Genomic DNA, 13287 nt, shown 5'->3' with positions numbered 1-13287 from the left:
CTGGAGGAGTGGGATGTAGAACTCCCCCTGCACCTCGATCTTTTGCAGTGACGTTTCCCACCTCGGGAGTGGGATCGGTGCCACCTATGTCTCCGCGAAACAGAGCGAGAGCGTAGCCGACTCCGCGGTGCCGAGACGAACGGTGCCGGAGCAAGCTGTGCCAAGGCCGGCGATGCTGGAGCACCCGATGCAGCGACCGTCACCCGCGTCGGAGACGGGGACCGCTCCAGGCTACGCACTGGAGTTGGGGTTCGGTGCCAAGCGAGGCTCTGTACTGAGGTATCGGAGTCGAAGCTATGATCCCTGCGCGAGGCGGAACTGGATCGGCATCGCCTCACGCGTTTGCCTCTCGACCACCCTCAGTGCCACAGTGTCGAGGAGCTCGACGACTCAGAGTCGGAGCTGGGGGGGGAGCCCGCACTCTCAATCCTCCTTGACTGCCTGGGGGGAGACCTTGACTCCTGTCTCCTCCACCCACCGGGGCAACTCATTGCGGGTTTACCCCGAGATGCTGGTTCCGGAACCCTCGGCCGAGGGGGGAACGGAGGCGTGGGCAGGCCCATGAGGGTGCGTGCCGCCGCGAAAGCCTCCGGTGTCGATGGCCCTTGCAGAGGCGCTCCCCCACCCTGAGAAGTCAGGGGAGGTTCCCTGCGAGGAGATGCTGGTGCCGGAGTAACCTCCGCGGCACATGGCTGGGGCATCTGCTGAGTCACTCCCTGCTGTACTGGTCGCAGGGAGGAGTCCATGTGTGCGGCCTCGGGCCGCGTTTTCTTCTTTGGCACCATTGGCTTCGGTGCCGGTGTCGTCAGGGCGCTCTGCATCGAGGAGACGCTCAGTGCTGCTGGCGATCGTGATGGCTCGGAGTCTGGCCGGAGCGTGGATTCCATGAGGATAGCCTTCAGCCTGGCATCCCGCTCTTTTTGGGTGCGTGGCTTGAAGGCCCTGCAGATTTTACATTTCTCTCTTCTGTGCTGCTCTCGGAGGCAGCGGTCGTGAGGATCACTCATGGGGAAGACTTTAGCACACATGGTGCAGACTTTAAAGCCGGTGGAGCCAGGCATGGCTCTAACATAGCCCCGAAGGGCACTTGTTTGCTATCCACTTATCTACTAAGGAGTTGTAAACTATCACAATCAACTAACAAAGAAAAGCACTAGAATGCTAAGGGAGGCTACTTACGATATGCAAGAGGCAGATGTTCCCAGCAACCATCACAAGCGGAAAGAAGGAACTGAGGGCCCGCGGGGTTGGCAGCGCCCTATATACCGCAGCATGAGCGCGGCACTCCAGGGGGTGCCTGAGCCGACCCTCCGGGGCTTGCTAAGGGAAAAAAGTTCCGGGAATCTCTGCACGGGGTGCGCACACACCTATAATGGAATGGATATGAGCAATCACTCGAAGAGAGAACAATGATTATTTATGTGAAAGACAAACATCAGTAGCTGACACCAGTTGGTTACTGACTTTCATATAGATTCCTCCAACTAACTTATTTTATCTAGTTATGTATTTTCAGGGATGCTCCAAGGATTTGTTTCCATAGCACTTTGCAAGTACAAAGGACTATAACTATTAAGTGTAATTATCCAACATGGAGTTGGTGGAAACGGTGTTTGAGATTAGAAAGTGGAAGACTTCAGCCTGATCCTGATAGTACAGATGAACACTGGTAACAACAATCAAGTGACAGATGCAGTTAGCAATGCTAGTGTTATCACAATGCAACAATAATTATAGCCACTTTATATGTTTGCAATCTAGTGCAAAGGCATATGCACACAAGTGCTTAATTCATTTAGATCCTGCAGTTTGATTGTATGCTGTATGTTATTACCTGGCAGCTCTGTGTTCTTGGGGAACCAAGGCGCAAAACCCCTACTCTCTCTGGCTCACCTGAATCCCGCCCCCCAGCCCCTGCTTGAACCAGAAACCAAAGGCATCTCAATATGAAAAGGCAGTGGAAGACACACCTAAAACCCTCCCAACAGCCCCTAGCCTCATCTGCATCAAAGATGTAAAAAGGAGGCATCTCAATTATCACATTGAATGGAGAAAAGAAGCCTCATCTACATCGAAGATGAAACAAAAATTAGCATAGCATATGGAGAAGCAACCTCCAAAGCAGGGACCACACTGAACTCTGGGATTGCCAAAGCAGGGACACATTGCATGATGGGAGATCTCTGCTCTTGATGTAAATGAACTAACACCTGCACACATCCAGCTCTGCAGTTATCAGACCATTCTAGTTACTGATATGCAAAACACTGATTCTGGTTTATTGTGAGCTCCCTCAAGGAACACTGCCCATAGCCAGGAGTGATCAGCTCCTATTGTCCAGCATAAAGAAAACCACTCTGGGATACTTCCTTGAGACATTGTTTACCCATAAACAAACCTGGTGTCTACAAAAACCCCTACCAAAGTTCAAACCCCTGTTCTGATGCCTGGATCCAAATTCTGCATCAGTCCCACTGGAACTTCCCCTCTTCCTGACTGATTGTGCTGGGGGCTCTGCCTGTCTCAAGTGCTCCAGACCCTAAGCTGAACAGCCTGTCTCCTGGGAACCTTTGAACTACACAGAGTGGTGAAACCCCTCCCCATTCTTTCCCCAACACTCTCTTTCTCTCTCTCCCTCTCTCTCTCTCTCAGTCCAGGTATAACTTCCTACTTTTGTAATCAAACCTGGGCTAGCTTTCTCCAATACCCCAACTGTAATTGTGTAGTATTGTAAGCATTTGATTGTTTTTCTCTCCTTGTATGGCATTACTATTAGTATCAAAAGTTTTATATACCTGGCAATAAAATAACTGTTATAATCAAGCTGGTTGCCACTTTCTCTCTCTCTCTCTCCAAACTGCATTTACTCCTTTGTGTTCTTGGTCCCTATCTTGCTCTGCAGCAACGCTTCTTTTACCTAAGCCAAAGAATCCCTGGAGTGCCCAAAAATCCTATGGGGTTTGCTCATCAAGGGAGTTTACTGCTAGAATAATTGTAGAGTAAAGGGGGGAGGCAGCTGGGAAGTGCTGCTCTGCCTGGCCTACCGAGTCCAGGGGCATATAAAGGTGGCAGCTGAACATGCTGTTTGACCCAGCGGCATATAAGGATGACAGCTGGAAAGTGCTGTGTCACCCAGCCTGCTGAGTTCATATAAGGGATCAGCTGAGAGTGCTGATAGCCTGGGCCGCTCAGACGCACTCAGTTAATCTGGAATGTGTGTGTGTGTGTGTATCTGTAGGGGTTTATTTGAATCTGGGGCTGGAGGAACCCAGCCTTGAAAACCTTAGGTCTTGCAGGATAGCTCCAATGGGAGAGAATTGGTAGCCATATGAACACCCAAGGAACACATGCAGTACATTAATAGAATCACCCCCCCCTCTTTTTCAGGAAGGTAACCCTAATAAATGAGCACACCTCAAGGGGACAGGCAAATCTGGTAACAATGTACCCTCATGGCTTCTGCATTTGCAACACACAAACAGGGCTATGAGTAGGAGAGTTTAGAAGGTATAAATGTTTTACAGCCACATAAATACAAGTATAGGACACAGGACTGGAAAGGACCTCCTGGGTCAGAGTCCAATCCCCTACTATTACAGGCAAACCAATCATATAATTCCATTCATAAACAGATCCATCTTAAAACTAGCTAGGTTGTTTTCCCCCACTACTCTTATTAGAAAGCTGTTCCTGTACCTCATTGCTCTGATTGTTAGAAACCTTATTTCCAACCTATTTTTATCCATGGCTAGTTTGTACCCCTTGTTCTTGTGCCAACATTGTCCTGCAGCTTAAATAACTCTTTTCCCTCACTGCTATGTATCCTCCATATGTATTTACAGACAACAATCATAACTGACCTCTGTAATTGACTTCCTGAAGAGGCATTACTGAGTAATAGCTTGCAAAAAAACAAAATCATAGTTTAATTTTCTTTCATCCGTTACTTTGTTCGCTTTGAGGTATTTTGTTGGATACTTGGGTATTGAATATTCCAAAATAGAAATGTGCTTAAGGATACTGAACATAAACTTTTTACTGATCCTGCTTTTAAGTTAACTGCTATAGTTGCACTTTCCTTTTTGGATGTCAAAGTACAAGAAGCAGCTACAACTGACTTTATGTATTATATCTGCTCAAACAGAATTTAAGATACTCCATGAAACGAGCATATAGGAAAAATACTGCTAATGGAAGAGCTATTACATTTTTAAGTTTTTTATTTAACAAATGCAAAAATTTTACAGCATTTGAAAACTTTAGTACAGCACATAACTATATTCCTTTATTCTCTTATAAAAGGTCAAAAACATAAAAATAAATAGGAAAGGTGAAATCTTAGCCCTCCTGAGGTCAATGGGAGTTTTGTCATTGACTCCAGAAGGGCCAGGATTTCATCCAAATTATATAAGCTTAACAGGAAAAAAAATAAGAGGCCCAGAAGAATCAAAATAGACAGAATAGAACCTTATTAGAAAAAACAAAAAACAAAACTCGGGCTTCATGAAATTTGTGTACTGTTCTATCATTTTGCTGGGTTTCCCTCCACTCAGTACGAGAGACCTGATGAAATATTAGTTCAGAGATGTATTTAGCTGTTAATGTAGAAATATGTTTCATTTTCCAACAGTGAAAGAAGATACCCATCAGTTTTCCATGCCTTATCTGTGACATAAATGGTAGTGCATCAGATTAAGGGCATGTAAGTTATTTTGAAACAATGTTGACAAGTGTTGCTTGCATGCACCAATCTGATTCCCTGAAAATATAAGGGAGAAGTTAATTTTTCAATTCTTGTATATAAAAAATCCTGCAGTCTGTCAAATTAAAAACAGAATCTTAATTTTTTTTCAGCACCTTTTCAATGTTTAAAAATTATGTCATTGCAATTACTAACCTTGACACATTCTTTTCCCCCCCCTAAAGTATGGATTAAGGAAAAATTGAGAGTGATGTCTAAACATCGTAACATATCATTAAATGTAAGGAAAACCAGATTTTCAAAAAGTTCCCAGACCCTAATTAGTATGTATAAGACAAACATGTACAAAAGTACACATACTTGAAAATCTGGCCATAAATTCAAATCTATACTACTCTTACCGTAAGTATTCACTCACTTTGTTTAAGTATCTCCAAGGGTATTAAAAACCTTTTCGGGCCTTTCCATGAGGTCTTCCTAAATCCTTTTCGATTTCTTTTTTCAGTTGAAATTGCTTGAATCTTTCTGCCATTGAAATAAGTTCTTCAGGAACTGGCTGATAATTAGAAAGTTACATTAGGGAGAAAGTTGATTCTACGTGATTCTCTAAACTTTGCAGTCATAATACCCATGAAGTCAATGAATTACTCAAGTATTTATCCAGAATGTTTTCTATTATTCATATGACTCCTGCAACTTTGCGGCTGAATACTGTATTAGCACACCAATGAAAAGCCAAAGGAAGATATCTTTTTACCTAAAAATAAGGAAAAATCATTTGTACCTTGAGTGATAAATAGTGCTGTGTCAATGGATTTCCAGTGTACTTAGATGAACCAATACCATTGTATCTTCAGCTAAAAAAATCCTATGGTGTATTTCAAAGACCTTTGCCTTTGAGTTAAACTCCTGAGAAAAAGTTATGGGAAAAGGACATAAAATTCAAGTAGATTAAAATTTGGCCCTAAACAATCTAACTGAATGTATACGGTTTACTCCATTTCTGCACCTGCAATTTAGCTAGCTAGGTTTGGTTGTATTTGCAGTTTTTTAGTTCTAAAAATGTTTTTAAGGTAACTTGAATTCTTTTAGGATTTTTCATCCATATAAGCCTGGGTATTTGACCATGAGGTTAGAGTTTACTGGACTTCAATTATGAAAAGACCAAGAATTCAAGAAGAATGTAATTCAATTTAAAGAAGAAATACCACAGTTTAGTATTTTTATTTAGTGAAGAAGATCATCAACCCCCTTCTGATGCAATTGCAGGATAGAGGAAATATTATAGTTTTCCAATTCACAATACATTTTTCTCCATAGTGAAAATGGCTCACATCTTTGATGGAAGTTTTCTGTCAGAAAAATGCAGATCTGTCAAAATTGAAATGCTTTGTAAAACAGCAAATTTCACTAAAATTTTGTCTGGGAGAAAAAGGGAAAAAGTCTAATAATCTCAAAGTGTCCCATTTTAGTATCTTCAGAATATGAAATGTTTGATTTTTCCTTTTCAAATGGATACTGTTTTTAAGGGTTTATTTTGTTATAAGATATGGAGGATACCATTGTAGCAGGTAGTGAAAAATATATACCACCACACTTCAAAGAACTGGAGTTTCTATAAGGTGACTTTTTTCTTTGAGTACTTCTCCATATATGTTCCATTCTCGGTGGCTCAAGACAGTGAACCGATGAAACACTGGTGCTTGGAGTTTACTTAAAGAAACATTGTAGCATTACTCTGCTAGAAAGAACATGAAATCTTGATGCTTCTATCAAGGAATAATATCTTATAAGCATGGACTCAACTCCATGTAGCTGCCCTGCATATTTCTGAAATGGGTACGCTTCTCAAGGAAGCCACAGAAGCTGCTTAAGCCTTCCTGGAATATGTCCTAATATGTGCTGGGGGATCTAAATTAACTACTCATAACAGGTTGAGATTAGACACCCACTTAGATAACCATTGCATTGATACAGTCTTCTTTTTGATCGGTCTGCAAATGCCACAAAGGGTAGGTCTACACTGCTGGCAAAGTTTGGCAGCAGTTATGCAAGCTACGTGGAGTAGCTTGCATAACTCCCGTTGACTTCGTTACTTCCCTTTAGCGCACCGTCTCCGATGTGCTGTGCCGACTGGAAATGTGTTCCTGTCAACACAGCGCTATGCTTTTTTTGGAGGTGGTTTTAGTAGATCGACTTCCGGATAGATTGAGCGTGTCTTCACTGCTGCTCAACTGATCTGGAAAAAATAGATCTGACAACGGTGAATTTGCCGCCGTCGGTGTATACATAGCCAAAGAGTCTCTCCAAGACACTTAATGACTTATTTCTATGAAGATAAAATAAGGCTAAGAGCATGCAGAGTCTTTTCTCTAGCCTCCCCCACTTAGAATATGGGGTAGGGAAAGTCAACAGCAAATGAATCATTTGCATCAAATGAAAATCTTAGATACTTTAAGCAAAAATATGGGGATAGGCGCTAATATAGAAGGCCTGCATAAGTGCCTGTATTTTTCCAATTCTTTGGGCTCATGTAAAACAAGGTTACTTACCAGTAACTGATGTTCTTCGAGATGTGTTGCCAATGTCCATTCCACTAAAGGCGTGTGCATGGTTCCTGGAACTTTTTTCCCCTTAGCAGATCCCGTAGGGCCAGCTACGGCACCCCCTAGAGCCCTGCACACATGCCACAGTATATTAGGTGCTGCCGGCCCTATGTCCCCTCAGTCCCTTCTTTCTGCCAACTATGGTAGCGGGGATGAGGAGTGGGTTTTGGAATGGACATGAGCAACATATCTCAAAAAATATCAGTTACTGGTAAGTAACCTTGTTTTCTTCTTCGAGTGCTTGCTCATGTCCATTCCACTACAGGTGACAAACAAGCAATACTTTGGAGGTGGGTAGGAGTTATTGGCGAGCTGCCCTCAGCACCGCTCTGCCGAATCCCACGTGCTCTCTCGCCTGCTGAACAATGGTGTAGTGGGATATGAAGGTATGCATCGATGACCAGGTGGCAGCTTTGCAGATGTCCTGCAGGGGCACTCTCTCCAGGAAGGCTGTAGATGAGGCTTGAGCTCTGGTTGAGTGCTGTGATGGTTCCTGGAAGCGGCACCCTCGCCTGCTCGTAGCAGAACTTGATGCATGATGTAATGCACGAGGAAATGCGCTGGGTGGAGACAGATGAGCCTTTCATCTGGTCAGCCACTGCAACGAAGAGCTGCGCCGATTTCTAGAACGGCTTTGTACGCTCGATGTAGATGGCCAGGGCTCATCTCACGTCCAGCAAATGCCATCTCCTCTCCTCCTCCGAACCGTGCGGTTTGGGAAAAAACATGGGGAGAAAAATATCTTGATTACAATGAAATTGTGAAACCACCTTGGGCAGAAAGACTGGATGCGGCCTCAACTGCACCTCATCCTTATAGAATACTGTGTAAGGGGGCTCCAAGGTCAAGGCCCTAATCTCGGAGACCCTCCTAGCTGAGCTAATGGCCACCAGGAAGGCTACCTTTCATGAAAGCATGAGCAGAGGGCATGAAGCCATGGCTTCAAAGGGGTGCCCTGTGAGGACCAGGTTGAGATCCCAGGGAGACACCGGGACATGGACCTGCGGATAAAGCCTCTCCATCCCCTTGAGGAACCTGACTGACCTGGGATGGGAGAACAGCAATCTCCCCTTTAGCAGCTGATGGAAGGCCGAAATGGCCACCAGGTGAACCTTCAGGGAGGCCAGATCCAGACCCTGGAGCTTTAGCTGGAGCAGATACTCTGGGATCGCCTGTATAGGCCAGAGGCTGGGTGGGATACCCTGGGACTCCGCCCAAGACGTAAACCGTTTCCACTTAGCCCGATACATGACCTGTGTGGAAGGTTTCCTGCTGCCAAGCAGGACTTGTTGGACCTGCACCCAACAGGCTCTCTCTCCCTCCGTCAGACACATAGCCTCCAGGCCGTGAGGTGCAGGGAGTCCAGGTCCGGGTGCAACAGGCGACCGTGGTCCTGGGATAGAAGGTCGTGTTGTCTCGGGAGCTGCAGGGGTGGGGCGATCAAAAGGTCCAGCAGCATGCTGAACCAGTGCTGTTGCGGCCAGGCCAGAGTGATAAGTATAACGTCCGCCCTGTCCCTCTTTATTTTCAGCAGGACCTTGGGCAGGAACGGAATGGGCGGAAACGCATACATGAGGGTCCTCATCCAGTCGATAAGGAACGCCTCAGAAATCGACCCAGTTTCACAACCCCAGAGTGAGCAGAACCTTGGGCACTTCGTGTTCCAGGCCGATGCGAATAGGTCCAGTTGGGGAACACCCCACTTCTGGAAGATCGGAGCCACCACCACTGGGTGCAGCGACCAGTTGTGGCGGGGTAGAAACAAGGCAATCCGCCTTGTCGTTCCTCACTCCCAGGAGGTGAGAGGCAGTTAAGTGGAAATCATGCCTCATGGCAAAGTCCCCAGATGGGTAGCTTCCTCGCAGAGGGCTGGGGAGTGCACTTCCCCCTGCCTGTTTATGTAAAACATGGCTGCAGTGTTGTCCGTCAGCACCTGCACTACTCTGCCTGTCAGAAATCGGAGGAACACCTTGCACGCTAGGTGAATGGCCCTCAGCTCCTTCATGTTGATGTGCAGGAGCCTCTCCTCCCCCGACCAGAGCCCCTGAGTGCCTAAAGTTGGTGCTGATGGGGACTCCCCATCCTACATCCGAAGCGTCGGAAATCAGGTTGACCGGCGGAACCAGTTCCCTGAACGGGACACCCTTCATCACTGCCCTGGGAGTCCGCCACCAGTTTGGTGGAGGCTAGGACAGGCAGGGGAATTGTGACCACCCAGTGCAATGGGTGTCTGCTTGGCACATATACCAAGGCCAACCATGCCTGGAGCGGTCTGAACCTCAGGCGAGCTAGTTTCACTATGTACATATAGGCCGCCATGTGGCCTAACAGCTGTAGGCAATGCCTGGCTGTTGTTGTGGGGCATCGGTGCAGCTGGGAGATGATAGAGACCATCGCCTCAAAATGTGGCTGAGGCAGGAAGGCTCTGGCCTGGGAAGCGTCCAGGGTGGCCCCAATGAATTCTATGCGTTGCATTGGGGTTAGTGTGGACTTCTGCTCGTTTATGAGCAGTCCCAGCCTGCTGCACGTGGAGCAAGTGAGGTTCACGCTCTCCTGAACTTGGGACCTGGACCTGCCCCTGATCAGCCAACCGTCCAGGTACAGAAAAATTTGCATACCCTTTCATCTCAGATGGGCAGCCACTACTGCCATGCACCTGGTGAACACCCTTGAAGCTGAACACAGGCCAAAGGACAGGGCTGTGAACTGGTGGAGGGAGCCAGCCACCGTGAAACAGAGAAAACACCTGTGGCTAGGAAGGATAGATACATGAAAGTATGCGTACTTGAGGTCGAGGGCGGCATACCAGTCTCCTGGATCCAGGGAAGGGATTACGGAGGCTAGGGAGACCATGCGAAACCTGAGTCGTGTGACATATTTGTTTAGATGATGCAGGTCTAATATGGGTCTCAGACCCCCCCTTCGCCTTGGGATGAGGAAGTACTTCGAATAGAACCCCTTCCCCCTTGAGGGACCATTTCCACTGCTCCTATGTTGAGGAGGGTGTCCACTTCCTGCAAGAGAAGTTGCTCATGAAAGGGGTCCCTGAAGAGTGACGTAGGGAGAGGGTTGTTGGGGGGGGGGGGGTGGGGTGGTAGATGTAAACTGTAGGGCATAGCCCCGAGACTATCCCAAGGACCCAACGGTCTGAAGTGATCTTTGCCCATTTGGGATAGAAGGGCCTTAACCTGTTTCGGAAGGGGCAGGGCAGATCCAGGAGAGCAGTTGGGGCGCCACCCTTGGGCGCACCATCAAAACTGTCTCCTCTGGTTGCCCGACCCCCTCGGGGGCCCCTGCTGGGGGGCTGAAGACAAGCTGGGGGCTGATTTCTCCTTCTAAACTCCCTATTCCTGTTCCTATTGGGTTGAAAAGGCCTGGGCGGAGGCTTTGGCTGCTGCTGCGCCTGGGGCCATGACTGACACCTGGAAGCCTGGGGCATGTACAGGCCCAGGGAGTGAAGCGTGGCTCTGGAGTCCTTCAGACTGTACAGCTTTGCATTGGTCTGGTCAGAGAATAGGGCCAACCCATCAAAGGGGAGGTCCTGAATCCATTGCTGCACCTCCTGTGACAGGCCTGAGGATGGCAGCCACGAGCACCTTCTCATGGAGATGGCGGAGGCTACGGCCCTGCCCGCTGAGTCAGCAGCATCACAGGACGTCTGGAGCGCTGCCCTAGCCACAGTGGTTCCTTCCTCCATGAAGGTGTTAAAGTCTGCGGCCTAGTCCTCGGGCAGGGCCTCAGAAAACCGCCTGAGGGAGTCCCACAAGTTGAAATTATATCTACCCAGGGGCGACCGAGGAACGGGTTTGCCAGAGGGCCTTTACAATTTTAAGGACCCTTTCGTGGACTGGGAGGGCCACTCTCACTGGGGCAGCCACTGCCAGCACATTAAAGAGGCTATCTTCAGCCTCTTCTAACTCTTTCACCTCCAGCCCCAAGTTGGAGGCAACCCTCTTAAGCAGCTCCTGGTGCGCCCTGAAATCCTCCTATGGTGACCGGGTTCTGTGCCACCTTGGTGCCGGGGAACTTGGATGGGAGCTGTCCGAGCGCTGCCTGGCAGACCTCAACTGGAACTGCCTCCTGGCCTGCGCTGCCTTCGGTGCCAGGGATTGACGTCCGCACCGAGAGCGAGACTCTGCGTCCCTAGTCGAAGCAGGCCGGCTTGACGACTCCAGCACTGCTCTACCCCTGGTGGCTGTCCGGCAGGAGATCTTCCCCGTACTGGGGATCTTCATCGCCCTTCAGGGGGATCCAATGGGGGTTTTCCCCATGACACCAGCCCCTTCTCTCTCGGCGGAGGGGGGAAGGAGGTGGCGTAGGCAAGACCAACAAGGCTCTTGCTGCCTGAAAAGCCTCCGGTGTCGACAGGGGCACTCTCCCACTCCCAGGAGTCGGGGGAGGCTCCCTGATCAGAGATGCAGGCACTGGCAAAGACTCAACGGGCCAGGTCCGGTGCATCTGCATACTCGACTCTGCCTGTACTGCTGGCTCAGGGGATTGTCTGTGCTCCGTGTGCGCCTTCTTCCTCTTCGGTACCAGCGATGTTGTGCGGTGCCAAGTTGAGGCCAGTGCCGGCAGTGCGCTCTGCAACAAGGTCACGCTCGATGCCAAGATGGAGCAGGCTGGCTCGGACGCCGGGCGGAGCGCTGCCTCCAGCAGCAGGTCTTTTAACTGGATCTCTCAGTCTGAGTCCTCGGTTTAAAAGCCCTGCAGATCTTGCACTTTTCTGTGTGCCTCCCCCAAGCACTTAAGACAGCGGTTGTGGGGGTCGCTGAGTGGGAAGGCCTTCCCGCAGGAGGCACACGGCTTGAATCCCAGCAACCGGGGCAGAGCCCGGCCGCTCTAAGTCCCCGCAGGGACTTGCCTTATCTCTAACTACTCTTTTCAACAACACTTAACAACTACTTAACTAACTAAACTACTTAGAATAACAAACAAGTTCAAAGAAGGGGAATAGTTCTTGCTAAGAGCAAGTCTAGTTCCAGCAACTGTCACGGGCGGAAAGAAGGAACTGAGAGGGTGTAGGGCCAGAAACGCCTAATATACCACGGCAAGTGCACAGGGCTCCAGGGGGCGCCGGAGCCGGCCCTACAGGATCTGCTAAGGGGAAAAAAGTCCCAGGAACCATGCATGGAGGCGTGCACACACCTATAGTGGAATGGACATGAGCAAGCACTCGAAGAAGAACTGCTATTAAGATGGCTGTTTTCTTAGACCTGTGTAGCTGGGAACAGGTTTCCAGGGGCACAAACCTGCTAGGACTACATCAATATTTCAGGAAGGAGGAGGCACCCCGACAAGGAGCAAAACATGCCTGTCATGCCTTTTTACGAACCTAGCCACTGCAAAGTGGGAGAAAACTGTGGTCCTGAATGTTTGAGGATGAGGGAAGGGTGGGAGAACATAGTGATATGGCTACCAAGTGAACAAGAACAGAACTAACAGGCTGTCCCAAACGCATTAAATTCAGCAAGTAGTCCAGATAACTGAGATGTGTGTGTCAATAGGAAATAAATGGCATTACTCAGCCCAAACAACGAATTTCTTCCACTTGATTGTGTATGTTGATTTGGTGGAATCATTTCTACTTTGAATTGAAGTGTTCTGGACATCCAGAGAGCAAGATCTCTGAGCGACCATTATCCTGCCAACATTCCAGCTGTAAGCTGGGAAGAGGCTGGGTCCAGAAGCAGGAAGATTCCTGAGAGATTAAGTCCAATAGAAGAAGTGTTTTGGAGGATGAGCTGATAAGACTGAAATCTGAATATTAAAAACTGTCTTGGCCAGGTAGGTGCTATCATTATTGTGACTGAATTCTATCTGATCTTTCTCAATACACTCAATCATCATCATCCTGGAGACCATAGACTGAAGGATGCATCTGACAAGAAACCTGTACTTAGGCCTCCTCTCAAACAGAATTCAAGACATTTCTCATTAGTGTCTCTTGCAAACAAGTATATTGATGTCTGACAATAC

At 48.0% G+C, this 13287-nt stretch overlaps 1 protein-coding gene across 1 annotated transcript in view; it reads right to left on the bottom strand.

The window, feature by feature from the left end:
* Positions 1 to 4208: 4208 nt before the first annotated feature.
* DDX43 (DEAD-box helicase 43) overlaps positions 4209 to 13287 on the bottom strand; it is a 61924-nt gene continuing 52845 nt past the window's right edge. The window contains exons 16-17 of the mRNA XM_067532619.1: positions 5121 to 5258; positions 4209 to 4759 (exon numbers count right to left, since the gene is read on the bottom strand). Of these exons, the coding sequence (XP_067388720.1) occupies positions 5145 to 5258 (114 nt within the window). The 3' untranslated portion in view covers positions 4209 to 4759; positions 5121 to 5144. The remainder of the gene's footprint in view (positions 4760 to 5120; positions 5259 to 13287) is intronic.

Source organism: Emydura macquarii, unplaced genomic scaffold (genome assembly GCF_026122565.2).
Source record: "Emydura macquarii macquarii isolate MOO-44397 ecotype Brisbane River unplaced genomic scaffold, CSIRO-AGI_Emac_v2 contig_3295, whole genome shotgun sequence".
NCBI lineage: Eukaryota > Metazoa > Chordata > Testudines > Chelidae > Emydura > Emydura macquarii.
The sequence above is the reverse complement of the archived record's forward strand: the minus strand, read 5'-3'. Positions and strand labels throughout refer to the sequence as shown.